The 23,558-nt window shown below is 46.6% G+C and overlaps 1 protein-coding gene across 1 annotated transcript in view; it reads right to left on the bottom strand.

Moving 5' to 3' along the window:
• Positions 1 to 21,548, bottom strand: part of trabd2a (TraB domain containing 2A) — a gene marked incomplete at both ends in the record, with an annotated part of 36,532 nt that extends 14,984 nt beyond the window's left edge. Inside the window, 4 exons of the mRNA XM_084442343.1 lie at positions 4,915 to 5,089; positions 5,850 to 5,996; positions 20,214 to 20,774; positions 21,444 to 21,548. Of these exons, the coding sequence (XP_084298469.1) occupies positions 4,915 to 5,089; positions 5,850 to 5,996; positions 20,214 to 20,774; positions 21,444 to 21,548 (988 nt within the window). The remainder of the gene's footprint in view (positions 1 to 4,914; positions 5,090 to 5,849; positions 5,997 to 20,213; positions 20,775 to 21,443) is intronic.
• Positions 21,549 to 23,558: the final 2,010 nt, after the last annotated feature.

Here is a 23,558-nt window from a genome sequence, read left to right as displayed (position 1 = left end):
AGGTAGCGTCCATGTATTCACCCAGTATCCATGCACAGTGTGCATGGTTACACTACACAGTCATTCCAGAAGGAGAGAAAATCCCATGAGAAACATCAAGGTAGCCATTCAATACCTCCAAGTGGAAGTCACAAATCACCAGAGCGGCAGTCCCCTCCGGGCACCATTTTGCATGTTTGTAGTCTCAAATGAAAAGGATGGGCTCTCATAACAATTCCTGCCTGGGTCACCAATGGAAGATCTACAGAATATGTAATTTTCTTTCCTTTCATAGTTTTGGTATTTGTGGGCCAAACGAAAGTTTGCCCAGGGCAAAAACAAAACGCCTTATTCCAGGTGCACCGGCTATGGCTGTGGGTTTGCGGGGTCAGAGTTCAGAGAAGTTCAACTCTTGTCAGTAAATCAGAGAGGCTGTTGTGACAGGTCCTGAGTGATACCTGAACATGTGAGACGCGCTTGAAAACCAGAGGCTGGTGGACTCTTCTGAAGACAACTCCGGGGAAATGGAACTCGCAGCGCCGTTTGAAAAGACAACTGCCGTTTTCGAAGGACACCCGACACTGCGGACGTCTGTGCCGGTTCATTGTGGAAAGCCTTGCCTTTGTCTTCCTCGTTCCTGATTCAACCATGTCTTCGATACAAAACAGTACATTTCCTACAGTATGAAATAAGCCACCAAACAGCCGTTGAAGGCCTAGAGAGACACCCGCCATAACACCCTGAGACAGAAGGAAGTCTGACAGGCAGGGAGTGGAGGTACTAGGAGAAGCAGAGAGCCAGGCCTCCACAGTGTGAGTGTGAGGTCTGATTTTTACTGCCATGTTTGACATGTGTGTACTCGTGTCACCAGTCACACCAAACAATTGTAAAATACCCGTTTATGAGAAGATAGCGGAGCTAGGGGGTTTGAAGTAGTGTTGGCTGCTTAAAAACACTACTGACATAACAGTATGCACTGTGTGTAGACAGAGAGAGAGAGACAGAGGGAGAGAGAGACAGAGGGAGAGCGAGAGAGAGAGAGAGAGAGAGAGAGGTCAGTGATGTAGCGCTCTACGCTATTACAACCAAGCCACACTGACAAGTCTAGGTGCTCTGTAAATAGTAGCTACATGTCAGTTTTGACTCTGCCACAGCTAAGCTAACCCAGACATTCACTTAGCATGTCTCACCCCATTGAGGTACCAAAGACAAACCTAATCGTCTGTGAAGAGAGTAAAACATTTCAAAAGTACAGTAAACATTGAGGTTGTCGACCGCAGTTGCAATTACTTAGCCACAAATATCTAAATTTGTGGCTTTGGACTAAAGGGCACCGTGATGTTCTAAACAGCTGTAGAAACGTATAGCCTTCCTCTCAACGCTCTCAGGATCCGCGCTGCGTGCAGAAACAGAGAGCCCCGACCCTCGACAATATGTAAACATATCATTTTATTAAAGAATGAGCGCCAGTGTACGGCTGAAATTAAAAGGAACATGGATTCCGATTGTATACATGGATTGGGTTACGCTGCTCTGAACCCGGACTATAACCGCTTCCATATGCTCCTTGAAATGTACAGTCCTCTTTCACCATCCCTATCTCTTCAGTGTGAGTGATGGCAGAGGTATTTCAGCAAAAGAGATGAAAATAGGATAAATTTGAGGACGTCATTGGCTCATGGAAAGATGTGGCCGTTTATCAAACCGAGAACAACCGATTTAAAAGAAGAGCCATACTGGTTAAATCATACTGTAGGCCTGCATATGAAAATACGTGCTATAGCCAACAATGCGTTAATACAGAATTACCGTTGTATTACTGCAGAAGCATAATTAGCCATGTGGTGTTGGGTGTTTATACTGGATCTCCAACAGTTTTGGGTTATGATAGGTTAACTGCTCCTTTCACTATAGGCCAAGTCAAACAGAACGACCAGCAGGCCAACAGCTACCTAGCAAAAAACCAGTAGGACTGCTAAGTGGGACGCCGGCAGATCTTAGACAGATATCCTGTGATTAAGCGTTTGTGCTACAGTGGCAACAAGTATCAATCTTTTTGGACCTCATTACTTTTCCGCCCGCCAGCCAGCGTGGGGCCAGCGTAGGGCCAGCGTGGGGCCGGCGTGGGGCCAGCGGTTGGCGATGGGCTCTGGCGGTCCGCCACTTGATAACACCGGGGTCTGGGTTCTGAGACTGGGCAGGGACCCTAGACCAGTGGCCCCCACTGGGTCGTCCAGGCCCCACTTCCCTAACCACTGGCCCGCACCCCCCACCACGGAAATAACATTCTTGAGATCGCTAATGCGTACGCTAGAGACAGAGTGAGCCAGAGAGAGAGACAGAGAGAGAGAGAGAGAGAGAGAGAGAGAGAAGAGAGAGAGAGAGGAATCAGAAAAGGGAGGGAGGGAGGTAAAAATGATCGTTTTGGTTTGGCTGTATCCAACTGACATCCAGCAGACATCGCTAAGTGAGTTCCAAGATGCTCGGCTCAAAACCCAAACAGCATGACAGCACATTTCTCGCACAGGACTGACAAGAGATAAACCCGAGCCAGTTTCCATATCATTCTCTCTGGCATCTGCGGCCCAGCTTGCTCAGACTACTAGCCCTAACCGCTCACCCCATGCTTCTGGACTTTATAAAAACCCACATTGTATATAGCTCATCGAGGCATGCATGCCACCATAGTCCTGTAATAAAGAAATATGCAACACGACTTTGAAGTCCTCCCTAAACTCCCATCGCCATGTGGGTTTCCCAACGAAGAGCACATTTTCCCGGAGCCCACCTGAGCGTCAGATGGTGTGTTTCCCCCTTTTGTCCTGATGCAGATGTAGTCTGCTGCCCCTTTGCTGCCCAGGGCCTGGGACACGGCGAGGACATGAGATGGAGACTGATAAGGTCGGCCTTACGACTGATGTAAGAAAGCGGCCCCGGGGCCTCCCTGAGCAGCCAGGGGCCTCTCTATGAAGGACTCCATTGTAGCCGGGAGCCTGTCTCTCAATTTTCACCCCTCTGGGGGATAATTAAGGACACGTTTACCCCCACCCCCCCCGACCCCACCCCCTAGTCGCTCACGGTCTGTATCCAAGCCCTTTTGATAGGGAGCAACCTGGCCTTCCCTGTCCGAGGTTGCTGCTTCTGGGTGAACGGCCGTATCAGTTTCATCCGCCTTATTGGACGAGGCCCTCGTAAAATACCCACGGGGACGAGTCATGAAATGTAGTCCTTGTTAGGACCTGCGAATCCAGCCGACCGGCGCACCTATTAGGTGGTCTCTGCTTTCACTCACAGACTTCCTGTAGCGCGGGAGCTGACAGCAGACTGCCGAGACCTTTGCTGACGTCGAGAGCTGCCACCGTCCTTGGAGGAACTCAACTCTGGGTTAGATCAGATGGAGCTGATAAACAGTCATGTTCTAGAATACAGTCTGGTGACAACCAGAGTTCTAGAATGTTCCTACCTTTGCAGCTCTACTCTATAGCAGGTTGGCCCCGCCCTTAACCTGAATACACTAACCTAACAGCATCATCACTGTTGCGTGACGTTTGCCTTAACTCCATTCTAAAAGACCACTCAGATTGGGTTAAATCACTGCATCAAAGTAGCGTTCAACAGCCCAGATGATTGAATAAAGGACCTGCATTCCAACTCTACAGACGCACAAACAGCACGCCGACTCTGTTGAATGAGACACAAGTCTTGTTTGCTTTGCTTAGATACCCAGCCGGTAGAATTCCTGTGTGTCTTATCTCAGCTAGTCACACCGCGCCACATTAAATCACTTATCAGGCGCCTCGCTAACAAACTGATGCAAGGTTACCGAGGAATACCAAACCTTAAGTTGATTTCATCCCAGACTACGTGACTTAATCAAACAAGCCAGCCACCTGGCTGACCGTGAAGTTATCTTCCCAGCCTTAGATTTAGGACAAGGTCTGTGACCCGATGGCTCACAGACTCCGTCCGTCATGGAAGAGAAAGATCTGAAGATAAAGATATAGAATATGTTTTAGTTCGACTCCAACAAGAACCACCTGTTTAAAGAAACAGCCGATTGTCGGACTGAACAATAACATTCTCTCCTCGGTCACAGTGTGCTGAGGACTGGGTTCCGCCTCCTCGTGAGGCTGACTTATTTCGTAGCTCTCACAGGGGGGTACACAAGAGAAAGGCAGCGTGGCCTTGTAAACCTGAGGTTTGGTTGTTAAATGTGCCCCGTACTTTCGCCATCGTTAACTGGGAATGTGACGTTATCCCTCTGAGGGCTTCGGTTTCACACCTATGGGAAGCACAACTTTCAAGTCCGACATGTTTTTATACGCAGCTGTAACGCACATGACTACAGCTGGGCCGGGGAGCTGGAGGGAGGGAGAGAGGGATGGGACTTGGCTGGAGGAGTAAGCCTGCCTCAGTCTGCCATGGAGCTCCATCCCCATCAACTCTCCAGAGTTCATAGGCCCTCTCTCTTATAATCTCCTTGGCTTCAAATTCGGAGGTAAATAAAACTGACAATGCGGCAGCAAGTGGATTCTGGATCCCCAACACGTAACTCTGAGAGCGTTGCCATATGGATCACTGGAAAAAGCCCAGTCAAAGAGGTGGAGCCTGAGGACAACAAGGCTAATTAGCGGCCTTCCAGTTTGCAGTTCAACTCCAGCTACTTCACGGCCGGGGCTAAGCCCTCTCTATCCCACACGAGTGCCGGCGCTCACAAAGAAAGGAATTTAAGTAATTTGTTCTAAAGTAGCTATAATCAGATTTTCAAATTATTTAATTGAATGCCTGACCCGAGTCTGCCAGGATCGGATAAGCTATGGGTGACCTCCGACTGAACTGGAAGGACTTTACGACATGCTGTGTTTACGTAAGAGCCGGGGAGCGAGGAGAGGGTGGGGGGCAGGGTGGAGGGCTCTCCGGAGGGCTCGGACTGACCTGCTCCGAAGGCAAAGAAGAAGCTCTTGTCCGGGTGCTCCTCCAGGAGGTCCCGGACCCTCTTGCCCATCCTCTCGTTGCGTTTGTAGATGAGCTCCTGCCTGAAGTAGCTGTCGATCTCCTGGGCTGTGATCTGTTCGCTGGGGGGCAGCGTGACGTTGTTGAAGTTGGGCACCTGGAAAAGAGGGGGCGGGGTTTAGAGCCTGCGTCGGATCAGGAGGGAAACTGTAGGTTCGCTAAAATGGTGGGCCCAGTCTAATCGCTGGAGCACAGTCTAATCGCTGGAGCACATCTAGCACCACGTTTAGTTAGCTGTCATCCTGGTGTTGGCTCTGGAAGAGGAGCTCCAGGATGACAGGGCCAACGGAAAAAAATGATTTTCTGATTTACGCATTCCAATAAAGCTTCGGAAATTCAATAAAGTCTCTGCTAGTTGAAATAATGCCATAGTAATTACCTCGTCAATGGAACTGAGCTTTTCTTTGTGTGTCATGCAGCTCATTACTACACATACAAACAACTTAAGCTCAAATGTTGCCCTAAATTATCGCCCGGCCACACTAGTCAGTCAGAAAACGGAAACCGAAAATTACTAGAACATGTTCACTGTCCGTTTGAATTTGTGTAGACTATGCAGAATGTGTGTGAGGGATTTCTGACAGCTACACTAGCTGACCTTGTTGCTCACATTAGCTAAACGGACGATTACGTCTCCGTCCGGACAGCAAAAGTTCCACTCCTCTGGGCGTTTTTATCAGTTGTAGCGGAGGGAAACCGAATCCGTGCTCTCGCGTAATCTACGCTGTCCGTTGACGGGTGGTTTCCAAAGGGAATGAATTGAAATTGACGGCTACGGAACCAAAACCCAACGGACATGGGGCGGCCGGGGCCCTACTGGCACACGCTACAGCCCCCTGGCAGAGGCTCAGGCCTACCTGGGAGGTGTCGTGGTTGAAGATGATGGAGTTGAGGTCTCCACAGTTGTAGTGCTTGATGAGGTCCTCTGTGGTGTAGGGGACCTGTAGGCTGCCTGCTCTGAGAGACTCCTGTTGCAGAAGGGTCTGGTTCAGGGCAAAGATCACCTGGTGGATGACACAAACATTAGATAGAATACCTTCTGTCTGACTGCTAATTTCCTGTTAGCCATTGCAGGTGGGGATATTTCAGGGAATTATGACTCAACTGACAAGAATTCAAATGGGACTCGATTCCAAACTTCTGATGGATATGGCCTCATACAAGAAAGCACACTACTTTTCTTGGCATTAGTAGTTTTCTGGCTCAAACGGGTCAATTCTTCAACCAAACAGATTTAATTGGCGAGTGTGTAGTCTTGAGGCAATGCCTGGACGTGTGGCAGCTCTAGAATACTAATTATTCTTCAGGAAACAAATTAGTCAAATAGATGAATGTCTCCTCGATGCACTAGCACATATCTGGCCATCTGCTACAGGAAGAGCTTGTGGATTTGTCATATGCCTGTGCTAGGGTCTAACAAGTTTGCAACTGAACCTTCCAATGAAAACAATGCATCATAAGTTTAACACTTTCTATCCAGATAACTATTCTACTTTATCCTTGGGCCAGAAATGGTGTGAGAAACACCAGATCTGAAGTATTATTTTGTTCTGTTCTGTAACTTGTAAGCTGTTGTAAACTGTCAAACATGTTTCGTCAACAACATGAAATAAACGATGGTGAGGGTCTAGTGAAAGCAGGAATGAACTGTATTTAACACTGAGATCTTGGGACGTGCGTGTGAGCGCTAGTGTGTTTGGTCCACATAGCGAAGGCTGGATGGCGGTGTTTTTCCCTGGAAGCCCCTCTTCTGTTTCTCCTGTTGGACAGCCTACTATTGTCCCGCCGTGAAATTGTCCTGTGTTTACCGAGTGGCCTGCTGCCTCTGATCACCAAAGCACATGGGCTCCCCCCAAAGCTCTTCATCACCCCTCCATTGATCCCCCACAATGGCTCTCCCCTTACAAAAATAACAAGTGTATTTGTTTCTCGACGGGGGAAAGTCCATCAAGCGGCGCCCGCGTTGCGGCGCCACAGCTATGTGTGAGCGCGTACACAGGTCTGCAGCCAACGTGATCATTTGATATTTCTATGCACACTGTACGGCGTTTTATTTTTTTTATTTTTTATGTGTTGTTTTCAACGGTGCCTAGATTACACTTTTTCCTCTGGCGGCCATTGTGGGAGCAGCGGTGCAGGAGAGAGAGGGCAGAGCCGGGCAGATGCCTTCTTGTCAGGAACAAAGGGCCCCCCGCCATCCTCTTCGCTCCCCGCACTTTCATCTGCCTCCCATCAAAGCGGCACTCTGCATATGAAAAGGGACGGGCTTTATGCCGCTCAAATTAGCCTATCGCCACCCCGCCAGCGTCCGGACTCCTCAACAAAAACTCTCACATCTGTTCCGTCCAAGCTTCATCTTCAGGAGCTTTTCTCAGCCCTTGCCTCAGAGCGCCTTTCAGCCCCTTAAATTATGGTTGTGAGGGGAGGGGGGGGGGGTGGATCACTCATACAGAGAAAAAAAAAGAGAAAGGGGGAGGGTCTGAGAGAAGAAGAAGAAGGAGGAGGTGGAGGAGAAGGAGAGCTGAACGAATTACATTTCTTCCTGTGATCCCGTCTCTGTTGTGGCTTTGCTGTGGGTCAGTGAGTGCATTTCTCAGCTCAGTTCCCCTCATTCAAACTCCTATAGCCGTGTGTGCACACCTCGGACCCTCGTTGGCTTCAATCAAAGCGTTGTAGCCAATGAAAGTCAATAATTCCCCTTTGTGATGGAAATATTACTCAAGCAAAAGCAGGACCTTTTCCAAGAAATGTTGTTTTTCAAGATAAAAAAAAAACAAACTGTCACTCCAAAACAATTACAGTTAAGAGAGAGCTCTTCCAAAATAACTTAATCTTAAAGATACATCAGGGTTTTTCCTGGCTCAGAATGTGTCTTTTGGGGGTGATGCGCACACAATTTTTGGGTTAAACCAAAATACCAGCGTATATAGGCCTATATTCTTCGCTGTCGTTCTGACCGAGCTCACTTTTCACAATCACAGGAAATCTCCCAACATGACACAATAATGGATATGAAGCCAAAATGTTTAAGATACTGATAACCTGTCTATTAATGATCTCGATTACTATTGGTCCAAACCATGGACGATTGCAAGACAGAGGGATGGGCTGCACTTGAAACAAGCTATCAAACGCATTTGGAGAGGATTTGAATTACTATTTTTATTTTAGCTATGGCTAAAATATCTTTGGGGGCGCCAAAAATTCCTCTATGCAGGAAAAATCCCTGTACATTAGTATCTCCTCTTTAGTCTTAAGGACTAGAAAAATAGGCTAAAGACGACAGCTCCAAGGACATCTTGCCACCAAGAGCTTTCGTTTAATGTTGTCTTTAGGGATACAGGCACATTAAATCACTGTTGTAACGCTGTCCAATAGCCAGCTACACAGGTGCAAAGTTTGGAAGACTACAGCACCGGGACAGGATGAGAGGTGTCCAACCAAGGTGTGCTACACATGACAAACAGATGACATGACACCTGCTGAATTGATTGCAGTGACGGTGGTTCAGTTGCTTAAGCTTATCATTTATCATTTCTGAAGCAGTTAACTACTCCAGTCTGTGGCTTGGTCCCAAGTGTTTTGGGGAAGCTCGGGGCTCACAAGCCTCAAACAATGATTCCAGCAGCCAGACAGCTCAATGGTCTTGGCACCGTCCCAGGGACCAATGAAGACTTCCAACTGCCTTCCTTTTTTTTCCAAGGACTACGTTAGGCCTTAATGATGTTATCAAAGAAACTGTAACTTTGTGGCTAGGCTGTACACAATGACTAACAAATGTATCATCGCCTAAAATGGATTGTTTACAGTAGGGATGCACCGATATGAACATTTTGGTGCAGCAACAGATCCTAACATTGCTGGCATGGCCGATAACCGATATTTAACGATGTCGATATGTTCTGTATAAAAACAGGTTTCTATGATAATCAAATGTTATACATACTGTAAAACACATGGAAACACTGTCTCCATCTCCAAAACATTTGAAAAAGCCGATAAATCGCACAACACACACAACAGCAGCTAGACAGAAATAATTATCAGCTGTCCACATCGGCCCCGTTTTGCACATCGAGACCGATACCGATATATTAAAAGAAGACTAAAATCGTCCGATACCGATATGATTGCCGATATATTGTGCATCCCTAGTTTACAGTAATATTATGATAATGACCTAAACAGAGGGACACATTTTGAAGAAGGATAGCGGTTGATTTAGCCCAGTGAGGTTAAAGCTTAATTCTTACACTGGACTCTGGAATGGTCCAGGAATCAGTGAGTTCCTGTGTGTGGTTGCGGACAACATCGCTCTTACTTAAGTCAGGGCAAGGTAGCTGGGGTTGACCACACTGTGCAGCAGTTAGCTCCCCTCAACGTGTAGCGGCTGCAGCCTCTCCCCCTGGGAACTTGGGTCGTGATATTTCACCTCCCTGAAGACACGTCACTTTATTTTCCCCAACCTCAATCACCTAACCCCATTTTTGGACCTCGGCATGTCTGCAAACATCAACAGCTAGACCTTACACAACCAAAAAACGTATGGCTTTCATTATTATTATTTTTTGTTTTAATAAGTATATTATCATCTGCAATTCTGCCACTTTAATTTATGTTTTTCCGAACATGATAAAGACTGCGTCAAATAAGTCTACATTTCAGTACCTTCTTGAAAAGCAAAAACAGCACCATCGCCTCACCAGCCCAAGTGAGTGAAGGAGGGGAGGGAGGGGGTTGCCTACTACCCCCCCCCCCCGCCCCCTCACCCCCCTCCCACCCCAAATAAATCCCTCAGCGCTGCACGAGAGCTTTCCCTTTCAGGCTGGGAACTCCGCTTGTCACCACGTCCGTTCCAAAGCGTCGGCCCTGGAGCCCTAGATCCCCGGTGCTGGTCAGCCGGGTGAACAGGGCTGAGAAGGAGGGCTCTTCGGCGGGGAGGTGAGCCAGGAGGCATGCGGGGGTAAAAACTCTTGCCTGTTCATGTTATCTCAGCCCGTGGGACGCTCTGCCTCCCCGTCCCCTACTTTGATCCTAAAGACCCTCCACTAGCCAGGTCCTGAGATTTGACCCTTGCATTCCTGTGGGGTCTAATGACTGCGGAGAGAGCCTGGGCTCGTCATCATGGATTACTGGAGACGTTTGAGCTCCTGCTAAAGCATGTCTTTGAAGAGTCTTTATTAGGTGGGCTAGCTTGTAGAAGCTAGCCCAACTTGTGCTATTCCCACTATTTCTTTCTTTCTTTATTCTAGTTCTCCCCAGTTTTTTAGCCCTCAACTACTTCTTCATACTTTGTGTTAGAAACTTCATTCAAACTTTAAAATGTTCGTGAGGTTTAGCTCTTTAACGGATCCATTCAGATTTTTGATATTTTTCATAGTTTTTTTAGAAATGTAACTTTTAAAACTATTTTTTGTCCCATTGAAACTGCTTGAAACTGCTCAGTTTCAGTATCATTATGTTTTTAGAGTAGTGGCAGCTGTTGCTTTGAAAATATTCACACATTTTGTAAACTTCTGGCACTCCTACAGTTTTGAAAGCTTACACACATATTATACATCAAAATGTTCACACAACTGTGCTGATTCGTACAATGTAAGCATCTAAGCTGTGTGACTTACAGTTTTAACGGTATGACGATTTGTTCGGCACCTGCGCTCCCCAATGAAATGTATGGTGCCGCACTAACTTTTTAGCTGCTAATTTTGCATTTTTACCCTTTTTCTAACTTGTCGCCATGCCTACAGTTTTGACAGCTCATACACATATTATACATCAAAACGTTCACACAACTGTGCTGATTCGTACAATGCAAGTATCTAAGCTGTGTGACTTACCGTTTTTGAGTTTGGATGATTTGTTCGGCAACTGCGCTCCCCATTGAAACATATGGTGCCACACTAACTTTTGAGCTGTTAATTTTGCATTTTTACCCTTTTTCTAACTTGTTGCCATGCCTACAGTGTTTAAGCTATACGGACATATTATACATAGAAATGTTCTGCAAGTTCTCAGGATTCCTATAGTGTCAATATATAAGCTGTAACATTTATAGTTTTCGCGATAGAGCTGTCTGAAGCCTGATGTCTAGGAGTGTCAGTTGGGATTAGAGTGGTGGCAGCTGTTGCTTTTTTTTTTAAATGTGTGTGCATGTGCAGCCTCTCTTAAAGGTACAGGCACCCTAATGTGGTAGCACAGAACTCAGCCAAAGTGGAATAAAGACACATGATCTTCACTGGTGGGGGCCGGTGGGTAGCCCGGAGAGGAGTACACCGTCCCTGACTGGCTATGACCAAAAGGGGCAGAGCCTTGCCACCACGCCACTATTCACGCCACAGAACCCACTTTTCAGCCCCTGAGTGGGCTAGAGACACACAGTCTTCAATGGTGGATGCATGGAAATTGCCTGGAGGTCACTGTACTGTCCCCGACTAGCTGTGACCCAAGGGGGCGGAGCCTAACCAGCACGCCACTATCCACGCCACGGGCCTCACAACTCAGCCCCTGAGTGGGCTAGAGACACATGGTCTTCACCGGTGGAGTCAGGTAGGTGGCCCGGACAGGGGTACACTGTCCCCGACTGGCTCTGACCTGAGGGGGCAGAGTCCCGCCACCACGCCACTGTCCACGCCACGGACCCCACAATTCAGCACCTGAGTGGGCTAGAGACGCACGGTCTTCGCCGGTGGGTGCATGGAGATTGCCCGGTCTGTAGTAGTACTAGCAGTAGCTGTTACATACAGCTGCAGCAGCTAGCCCACCTCACATTTTCTCCAGGAAATGTACTTTCTAGTTAATTTTCCAATCCGGGACTAAAGTAAAATATAGAGGGGTGCATCACCAAACTTCCTAGCTGGCAGCTTCATCCCGGAGAGAAAAACGCATTGTTCTCACTGCGGATTCATTCAAAACGCAACCTCAGTGAAGACTCGCACGCTGGCCAACTCATGGCTGCTGCACAACTCCACATCGGCTATTTTCAGAGACAGCTTTGTCAACCGAGTTCTGAAATCCAGCTCTATAAAAAAAAAAAAAAGCTCTATAAATACACATGAACATACACAAATAAACAAAAAACGAGAATCAACCAAAGTAAATAACTTTAAAGAGCTGAGCTGTTTGTGTGCATGGGAACGGCGGAACGGCCTTCTGTCATGGCTATAGGGCAGGGAAAATAAACCGGTCCGAGACCAGTGGCCAGGGACAGATTCATATCTGCCGGTTTACTGTACGGGCCCCTGTCTGGTCTGGTCAAGCCAGGGTGTGTGGGTCCGTATGGTTGGTGAAAGGAAAGAGAGGCGCAGAAGAGGGGTCGTGGATGAGGAGTAAGGTGGGGTCGAAGAGTCGGGGGATGTGGTGGTTCAGCGAGAGAGAGCTGGGGGAGGGTGGGGGGGTTAAGGTGGGTGTGGTAGGGTTGAACGTGAGGAGGGTGTGTGTGTGTGTGTGTGTGTGTGTGTGTCGGGAGACGAGGCAGCCCGGAGGGGTGTGTGTGTGTGTGAGATCCTCGTCTCTCTCCTCTCTCTCTCTGATATCCCAGCTGCCGCTCCGACCTCGACACTGCATCCGCTGAAGGCTCCGAGGGCCATGTCTGATATTACAACGAGCCCCGCCCCCCCCCCCGCCGCCGCCCCCCACCGGGGCACTCGCTCTGCAAAAACATTCTTGTGGGGGCGCGTTTACCTTGGTGCGCGGCCGCAGCCAAATATTTAGGCTGTCACAGTGAATCAGCCTCAAAACAAGGAGGAAGGGGGGGGCTGCCGTGGCCAGAATGACAGCTCCTCAGAGCCCCCCCCCCCTCCACCCCACCCCTCCTATCACAAGTGCAGGGCAGTGGGCCGCCGCCCATCCTAAAGGCCCCCCCCTCCCGGAGCCTCTATCAACACCCCCCCCGACAGAGACGGGTCGGCAGGAGAGGAGAGGTGTGGGCCACAGAGCTCCTCTGTTCACAGGGCCCCGCACACGCCTTTCAAAACACTCAATAGCGGAGCCACTCAATTCAACAGTCCATTGAGGAAAACATGAGAGGCGCAGGAAAAAAAACACACACACGAGCGGCAACCAAAATACGCATCAATCTTAACGCCGGCGGTCGACCGAGGGGAAATAATGTTCATCTCGAAGACGCCGTGTGTTCAGCGTGAGACGCCGCCGAACGTAGCTGAACTCTCCCGTTAATCTTTGTCTCTGATGTTTGTGTGTGGAGGAGTTGTCGGGACAGGACCCGGAACACGGCGCGGCCCCCTTATCAGCGAATTCTTATCTGTTCTGCAATTCTAAACCTCTAATTCAAGCTTCAAAGATCCCGACAGTGAGAGATCTACCTAGAGATGAGATTGCCAGTGAATTACCGTTTTTTTTCAGGGGGTCATGACAGATTTGTGTTGACAGGAGTCCCAGTAAAGCTTGGCTTCGTGATCCGTCGGCCATCCAGACAGATAAATCAACGGAGAACGGTTCGCTTCGGTCGGATCTTTGAAGCCGCCCGGTTTATGGCAACAGTGGTTTGGTGGCCAGCTCTGAGGTTTAACCTCTCGACATCTCTGGGGTCAAAAGGTCACTAATGCACTTCCTATCTGAACCCCCGTGCGCACGGAGGTCTGATAAACACTCTTGCTAAACCTCCTGTATCATGAACGCTGTCACACCTCAGACAGACACCTACATGTCTGTTTTAACTCCGCGGACATACGCGTAGTCCTTTGCGGTGGAAACTAACCGCTGGAAGGAGCATTCTATATTATTTCAGAGATTTCGTCATATTTCAGCACCGCACCGTTCGCACTGGCTGAGCGGAGTTAGGGATGCACACAACAGTTCATTGTTCGGAGCGTAGATCTTTGGCACCGAGAGACTAAATAAGAGAAGTGCTGCCAGGAAGGGCCTCTAGCCACCCCTCACGGAGGCACAGTTGTAGCGGTGAGGAGGACAGCTGCATGGAGATGAAACCACACAGCCATTCACTACGTTACAACCAACCCCCCCCCCCCCCCCCCATCCCTGGCCCGGGCTCAGACCGACGCATACTGGCAAATGACTCCTTAATGAAATGAACCTAAACTGTGACCAGGATGTGTGTGAAATGAAATGAAAAATGTGCCCATCTCATGGAAAATAGCGTCGGGAAGAGATATGTCCAAAAACCTCAAGAGAACTCAATACGCCTGCGGTCCGAGAACGGACCAGGCCTGCGGTTACTGAACCAACAGCAGCGAGAGAGAGAGGGGGGGGGGGTTAGCGGAGGCATGGTTGCGCTGGCGTCCCCCGCGACCCACAACCACGTCACCACAATCCTCTGAGCATCATGCTAAATATTTAAGCAATGCATCTAGCAACGCTTTTGAGTTCTGTTTGCATGTAGCATTATGTCGCATGTAGCATTATCTCTATTTTATTTTTTTTTATTTTAGATTATTTTAATCTTGGTTAAAATGTATAAGAATGTATATTATATAGAAATATTATAATAATATAAATGGTCTAAAATAAATAAGGTTGAATTATGGAAAACCTGTTATTAATCAGTGCTCTCTGAATGACAGGGGAAATGTTTGAGTTCAGGCAAGTGGTCTATAGGGAGAAGCTACAGCTGTAAGCCTGCACACAGATTGAGAGTGAGTTGGGCTTTTAAAGAAAAGAGAGAGAGAGAGAGAGAGAGAGAGAGAGACGCAATTAACTTTGCTGCATAGAGGAACAGTGGGCTTCTTGTCAGGCGTCCACAGCTCTTGTGATGTCAGCTACCAAATCCAGACAAAGACACCCCATCCCCGAAAGACAAACACTCTTTGGGTGTAAATGACCCTGAAAACACAGGCCGTTTCATCTGAGAGTGTGGAATTCTCCCGGAGCGAGCACAAAAACCAAACAATGCGAGGGGGCTTGAGGGGGCTGGCTAGGGGAGGGGGGGGGCGCGCTTTCACTCCCCCCAGGGCCAGAGAGAGAGAGAGAGAGAGAGATGTAAACGCTGAGCCCCCCAATCCCAATACTAACATGGCGTATGTAAACACGATTCTCTGTGTGCTGTGTAGGACAAAGTGCTTGACTATAACATCTGAAAAAAAAAAAACACCATGCAGTGTTCTGGATTAATAGGGGATGAGGGTTTGAAAACAATTCTTTATCATCCGAGTTCATAATTCGCAGCTGCGAACGGTTTCGTAGAAAAGTGTGTTATTGTGAAATACCAGGTATCCAGGAGTAGTGAGGACTTCCTATATCCTTCCTATTCACTCACTGTGACACAAAAGGGATGATGTAGGTCGTCAGAATATTCTAAAAACATGAAGCGCAGCTGGCGGTCACTGTTTTCACAATAGATCATTTGTGCAGAGCAGATAGAACTATCACTGTCAGGATATAAGCAAAGCCGCTCGTTAATGAAAGGATTTATCTCTCTCAAAACAGAACGCAGCCAACAGCAATATGGTCTTTCCACACAATCACGCTGACGTCAAGTCTACCTGAAAAACTGCCCACAAACAGCCAGGAAATGACTCCATCAACAGCCCAAGGTGCGACTGATCACATTCCAGATCTCTCAATGTCTGACATTCCCAAGCTTTTAAAAGGGCATCAGATTATACATGAATTGTCTGTTTTCACAATAATATCTAGACATAAACACATACTGTAGGCTACCAATCCAAGCAGATAAGGTGTGCACACACGCACACACACACACACACACATACACACACACACACACACACACACACCTCTACAGTGCAAGCTATGAGACACAATTTGTATTTTTTGTTATTTTGAGTCTGTGCAACAGACCATCACATTTCCAGTTGTCCAAAAAACATATCTGCCAGTCAAACACCAAGTCTTAGCAATTTGTCAAAGGGAAGCTTGTTCCACCAAAGATATTACGCCCCCATCAATCCACACTACAGTTAATCATAAACAAATCTCGCATGGTGAAACATTTATAGTTAATGTGCTTCATACTTAGCGAGCTGACATTCTAACACAAGGGGAAAGCTGTGAGTCACGAAGGATGAGAAGTTGCTGTCTCACGACCGGTAACAAGTGTGCTCCTGTATTTACAAACATCACTTGGGTGGAAGAAGAGGAGAGGCTAGAATTCCTTGCGTGTTTCACACCGCTACGCTCGCTGTGGATACGGGTATGTTACACAGTCCAGATATTTGCCTACCAGGTGGGAAGAGCAGTTCTTGGTCAACATGTCTCGGATAGAACAAATACATAGAAGAAGTCCCATGTGGGAAATGCCTCTGAAAACGCTGATGTCTAGACTCTCGTGGGTGTTGTCTGCAGAGAGGGATGTTTTAGCATCTCAGCTAATTTGCCTTGGTTTATTTGTTTGCGAGTGTTGTTTAATAGTTGGTTTTGGCTAATTAAATTTCATCTAACAAATAGCTTAATCGTGTACCGCCAGTCAGAGTGAGTAACAATATCAATAGTTTTTTTTCCATTGGTATTTATAGTTTTAATTGTCACTGTTAGTGATAGTGATGCTAACCTATTGACACTTGATGTGTATCTATCAATGGCTCCCCAATCCTCCTGTACCTGTTGTTAACTACCATGCTATTACATGTGCTAATGACGACTGACTGACTCTAGGTCAGTGCAAATGAAGCCCCCAGGCAGCTGTTAAATTGCCCCGGTAGCATAGCTCTGGGACAATGCCTTGAATGATGGGCTTTAAAGGTATTTAAATTGAGAGTTAATTACTGACATGTTACTACACTAGGCTTATAGTAGCACTCAGTCAGAACTTGAGGACATTTGAAGGTAGTTTTGTTTGCTATTACTGAATAATCAAATCTTGGAATACTGGACGGAAAATCTATTTTCCTAATGCGAGTTAGTCAGTTGAAATGAATTGCGATAGCGATATCTATAATTGCATCTGCATTAGTTTTGGCACTGCCATTTAGTTCTGCTTCATTTACATTACTGGACTTTAATCTGGCAGGAATCGCTCTTGTGATCTTGAACTAACAATATTTAGGTTAAGTGTAACTGCTTTTGTCACACTGTGCAGAACAAAAAGACTTTTGACGTGAGTGATGGCTTATTTGATTTGTTGTGAGTCGTTGTATTTTTCTATCAAAGCCATTCAAACATATTGCTCCTTCATACATAACAGAATGTTTCTTGTGTAAATACAAATGTTTTATGATGAACTCTATGGGTAGCCTGTCCTAAACCTATGGAATAGTCCCTCCCAAAATAGTTTTTCAACTCTGTCTGTCTGGCACTCAAGGCGGCTCAAGATCTTAAAGATCACTTGTCCCCATTCTGGTTGCAGTAGCCAGTTTCTACCGTGTTAAACTACCAACAACCATCTTCCACCTCTCCTCTCAAGCCTGAGTCGGATCACTGGTCTCTCTGCCAGACAGCCTGGCCTCAGCGCGTTTTCATGACCTGGTGTTAAAACAGAGACAAGCTATTAAATCCCCATTTGAGCTACACAAGCTTGTGTTACACAACCCGGAAAAGCCCAGGGCAGAATCCAAGAGACTTTGTGTAGTATACGTTTTCAAGGTTCAGCCTGGTTCCTGGGTGGGGAAGGGGGTTGGCAAGACGGCAACACGTCTTATCACCTTTCAGCTATGTTCCTGCCTGTGAAAATGACATCAAAATCACGGCAGGCTATCCGGGAATATCGGAAAAATTGGACCAAAATGGGAGATCCTGAATAGCACTGCTGCTCCATCCCCACTGGCTTCCGCTGGCATCCATCATGACGGAAAACACCTGCGGAATGTGAGACATCTAATATCTGGCTGTTTGGTCAACACAAGCAGGGAAACCAGGCACCCTGGTGAAATGCATCCACTCCTCAAGGGGAGCCACGAAGACAGCGAAAGGCGGTACTGAGCTGAGCACCTCCGTGCGGTTCTGAGGACGATGAGGCTGAGTTCATCATGTCACTCACTCACTGCTCTCTGGCTCTGGGAGAAATACCGGGACCTACTGCCGCTGATCTTCACGCCATGATTATGAAATACAGGTTCTGAACGGGCGTGTTCCTTCCCCATGGGTCGTGTCATACTGACAGATGACTTTCTGCACTGTGTGATTGTCGACTCCATGAATCCTCCTCCACAATAACACGCAGCCCTTTAGCGCAGACAGAGCAAGAGTACAACCCAGAGAGAATAATCCTTTTCGCATTTAGGAAACATTTTGGGGGAATCTTCCTAATCAGAAAGGGGGATGGTATGTTCATCTTTGTTCCATCCTGAGTTGAAACATCCCTCATTAAGATTTAATCTGATTACCGGGAGTTTCAGACAGATTTTCCGCTGTGGGCAAACTCAACAAATCAATGGCAACTCGCCCAAATAGAACCCCGGGTGGAAAATAAGGACATCCATTGTGTTCACATGCCTCAAAAGCCATACTTTTACAAACCATATTACTTGCAAATTTCACAATAACAACAACAACAAAAAACACATGCGTTTTGTGACAGTGCCATCTTATGAAACAAAGGATACTGTGTTTAAAAAAAAATGACATTCAAGTATTACACTATTTGCATAAACCCTCAGTTCAAACACATCACATGAATAAGTGAGTTTCAAGACCTATTCATGTAATTTATCTACATTCCAAAACTATAAAGCAGGTTTAAGTTTAGTTTAAAGCTATTGTAACTTTATTTTGTGGAGCATTCTTCTTAAATTGAGTATGGAAGGAACACTGTGGAAATGGAATATCACAATTAGGCTACAATCAGTGGTGCTATTGAAAAGTTCCACGGTTGGTTTCATGTAATGCAGAAGTATGTTTGGTTTTGGTTATAGAAATAACTTTCTCATCACAGAGCTGCCTTCTGAGGAAGAGAGAGACACTTTAATCTCCCTTTATTCAGGCACCTTCGTAATAAACCTACTTTGTCATCACACCTAGGGCTGTTTCGTTCAAATATGACAGTTTCTAGGCCAAACTAAAATATTTAATACGATCCATGAATTATGCAAAGACAAGAGAGAATAAAAATGTAATTTCAATTCTAATTTTAGTTTTGTATGCTATTTAAAGCCTTTACCGTCACTCTTCGAAGCACAGTAACAAGGGATTTAAGTGATTATAAGTGATTTCAGTTAAATACCAATCAAACTTATGCCACTGTCTATCTCTGATTATGGCTTGCATCCATGAGTGAGTTTCTGTCTAATCATCCAGATATTATCTCTTTTAACTCTCCACATCTACTGTCTGTTACGGAGACGACTGTCACAGAGAAAGTATAATCAGAGACAAGTCTATAAAACCCATCCCCAGCTCTGTCTTGGATGACTGACCTACCTAGCATTCCTTCAGCTCTCTCACAGATGTACACTGAGACAGGCATTCATCATTTCTCTATGGACCATTACTCCCAGTGATGGGGGGGGGGGAGAAACACCACTTTCATTACTGGGCTGTTTCGTCTAGGTGTGGAATGTCCGACGGGTTCCAGAGTAGACAGAGAGAAAGGGCAGTCCTTCATCAGTTCATTGTTGCCTAAAACCACCCCACTTAGTCTAATGTGCTGGTGGAGGTCGGTCATCAGGAGATGTGGACGCGGTGTTCAGATCAGACCGGCCTTGCTTATTTAGCAGGCAAAGGCAATGTTGGGGAATAAATAGCTTTGAGTTGCTGGGCTCTTCTCCGTCAGAGCAAAGCCTAACCCCAAAACGCACAGTAGCTGTCACTAAAAATGAAGGTTTTGTCCGTGTGGTTATTGCTATTCTACTGTGGACAGTGGAAAACAAATGGCTGTAGCGTTATGAATTGGAGCTTATGGACTTCTGCTCAGAGGGCCTGGTTTAAAATAACATTCTTTCAGCTTATGGGTGTTAAGCAAAATTGTCATGTGTAATCCCTTTAGTTCAGACGGATTATTAGCAGAAATTCCACAATACACAACACGGTTTCATAGAAACTGTGCTTTGAGGGACACACATAATTGCAGGGGGTCAAATTGGTTGTCACACGCCCTTGGATAAACACTTTTTTTTGGGGGGGGGGGGTTTCAGACGAAAACCATTAGGTTCATTTTTTCTTAATAACGGACGACACACACATAGAAGACTATTTGTTCAGCTGATCCCTAACACCGCCTAACATCGCCATGAGTAGAGAAAGAACCATGGAGGCCTTTCTTCAAAAAATAACCAGTCTTGGTGTAACCCCCCCCCCCAGACAATCAGTAATCTGCGCTAAGCAGGTTTTAAAGGCTATAAAACTCGTCTCACCTGAGAGAAGTTGAGTCCGTTCAGAGGATGACACTGTTCCTCCACCTTCTCCACGGCACCCGTCCTCTTCCTCATCCGCTCCGCCTCCTGCGCCAGGTACAGGTCCAGCACGGGGACGCCGCGCGTCTTGATGTCCGCCTCGGTCAGCGAGTTCACCATCAGCATCACCCACACCGGCCTCTTCCGCTCCCAGTTACCGGCGATGGCGTTGAACAGGTAGTCGGCGTAGAGGCCTTTCCCTCGCTGGTCTGGGGTCATCCAGGAGGGCATCATGAGCTTGACGTACTCCAGGTGCCTCTTCAGACGCCGGTAGATGTCCCTGGGGAGCACATCCTGGAGGTTCTCCCCCTGGGGCAGGAGCTGACAGCTGGTCAGCGCCGAGATGGTGTACGGGTCGGTCAGGTCCAGCTCAAAGTAGACGATGTTGCTCTCCTGGAAGGCCTGCTTGGAGTTCTCGGGGATGAAGTCCCACACCCGCGTGTAGGGAACGTGGATAGTGCCATAGAAGTATGACGGAGGGTCCCTTTTTATGGTCCAGAGGAACGAGTTTAATTCACTTTGCTGCGAACGAGACGATCGATTTGAGCAAATTAGTAGTGATCATCATCCCCCACAAAGACCATTAAAAGAATGGATTGGATATTTGGCTCTGTGCAAGTGTGTGTGTGCGAGAGAGAGAGTGTGTGTGTCTGTGTGCCAGCGTGTGTAGGCCTACAGTATGTCTGCACGCATGCATGTTTGTAAGAGAGAAATGGGAATTAATACCAGGTTAGTCACTCATGTCAGTGATCTACTGTAATTTAAGACTCAACTAGGCTATGTAATACGGTCATGTATCAGACTTAACACCACTCTATTCGGGAGACTGTTGATTCAAGAAGTGCTATTCGATGCTCACAGAGTGATAATAACTTATTAACAGGGCCCTTAAGAGCCAGGAGGACAATACACATCTGAATGGCCGGCGCGTTCTGCAGTGTGACAACGTTGTAAAACTAATAACGTTGCCACGTTCGCTAGATTGGTGCTTAGCTGTAACGATTATTATACACAATAAAATCTAGTATATCCTAGCCTACTACATATACCAATTTATTTGTAGGACATTTAGGCTATAGCCTATCCATTGCTCAAAGAATATTTGACAGTTATATACTATAACTGTCAAAGTTGTGTTATTTGTGGTTCTCTGGCTCGGATAGTTATTTAGTTATCAAAGAGGCTACTTACTTTTTTATTTAGCTCGCAGTTAGAGGAATCCTTGAGGCTCCATTGGTCTGCTTTCACCAGCAATATTAGGAACGCTTGAATTAATGCGGCCCCAGTGACCAGCATCGTAGCTCCAAACGTGCACGGTATTTTCACAACGTGTCTCAAGCTACTCAAAACCAATTCCACCAGGAATAAGTTATTTTCCAAGTTTCAATTCCATGAAATTACACAAAACACGGCAGCATTTATCCGCCATACTGCCGGACAGAGTCATGTTCGTGCAAGGCTGCGATAAATTGAAAATGCAGTTTCACGTGGGAGAAAGCATTAAAAGTTCAGGCTACCTCAGGGGAATGGATGGCAATGTCACAGTCCTGTCCTTGTAGTGACACGGCTCCTTTCCCTCGTTTGATAAGATTCGTTCATGACACGACTGGGGTAGGTCCGAATCTTAATATTAAACCAAAGCTAATCGTCCTTTCTTCTCTCGCCAAGAGTTCATATTGTTAGAAGTTAGATGCTCGCGCACGCAACAGGTTCTCGTTGAGACTTCGGACACAGGAGACGTGATGTTTTGTATCGGTGTTTCATTCACTTCCCACCACGAATCCGCGGATCTAAATTTAACAGCGCTGCTCTAGATGTGGAATAGGTAGATAGGTATTTCCTACAGAAAAAGTAAACCTCGGACAACAAACGTAGCCTACGTCCGCGAATACATCCCGATATTTCCAAAGTAAGTTTTCTCATCAATTCCTTTTCTGTTTCCACAACTTCGTTCGCAGCTCAGTAGTCTACTCCCTCACCGTGTTGTTGGGAGCGCGTGAGCATCTCTGTCAGGCAGGCAGGCATGGTCACTACCTAACCCCCCCTCCCCTCCCCTCCCACCCGGCCTCCTCCTCCTCCTCCTCCTCCTCCTCCTCCTCATACACCCCCTCCCCGAACACTCTCACACTGTGCAATAATCTGATTAAACTACTCGTCCCCGAGGGTCGTAGCGGGAAGAGCACTCGCAATCACTTAATCTAGATGGCCCAGAACTTCATTAATAGATCAAAATTAGATGCGCAAAGGGGTGGATAACTGTTAATTGGCAGCATCCAAAAAGTTAGTCCTTTTGCAAATCAATGGTCCTTTTCGATATTGTCGATAGATTTTTTTTTAAAACTTCGCCTTTAGAAAATGAGTGGTTGATAGCCTATGTTGTGGTTGATGGAAAACATGTTAATATATGAACCCGAACCAGCTCGATAACAATGACATTAAAAACATTATCATGGTAATGAATTACTTTTCTCCAGGGTGTCGAAGTCTGTTGTTAGATTGTCCTAATGCAATGCGATACAAATTGCGCTGAATTATCATGACAATAGAAACCATTGATGTTCGATACGTTTCTGCCGTAGAGTGCAACTTTCACAGGAGGCATCTAAAGCATGCGTACGTAGACGTCTGTGCAAATAAAAGGGGTTTACTTCGACAGACAGTCGATTTGTAGGTAAATACAGCTTCCACACCTTAATCGATGGTCGTGGGTCAGCCGTATAATGTCTTAGACTGGGCAACTGCAACTGATTGGAGTTCTAACAATTCTAAGCAATCCTGTTAAATATGGCCAGACGGATTACGGGCCCTAATCCATACACACACACTTTGGCATTTAAGGTCCTGCATTCAGATATTTACACATAAACCCACACATAGTATGTCTTCTAGACACAAATAACCTAAAGTAGCCCTTTTCATTACAACTCAACACTACTGTAGCCTACTTTTGAAAATGAAGTAGCCAATGTTGGTCTTCACTTTACCCGAATTTCACACAGTCAGCTAAAATCATCTAATTCCATCTCAAACCGACCTTGGATAACGCCTGTACGAGCACCATCTAGTGGACGAGAACATCTCGTTGAGGTAGGCCCTATTCATCCGCAGCACGTTGCGGCTTGACACAGAGGATACCTCAGATACATCCGCCTGCTCATCGGGGTGTTCTCTCCGTGGTAAGATGTCTTTGTGTCAGAATGGGCTGTATCTCAGTTTTGAAATAAAGTAAACCCTTTCACGTGTTTAAAGTGATTAGATTATCTTTTAGATGACACTCTTTTTCTGAGATAGCAGGATATTGACAAA

The sequence above is a fragment of the Borostomias antarcticus genome, assembly GCF_949987555.1.
Source record: "Borostomias antarcticus genome assembly, chromosome: 8".
NCBI classification, from domain to species: Eukaryota; Metazoa; Chordata; class Actinopteri; order Stomiiformes; family Stomiidae; genus Borostomias; species Borostomias antarcticus.
Note: the sequence above shows the minus strand (reverse complement) of the source record. Positions and strands in the feature narration are given on the sequence as shown.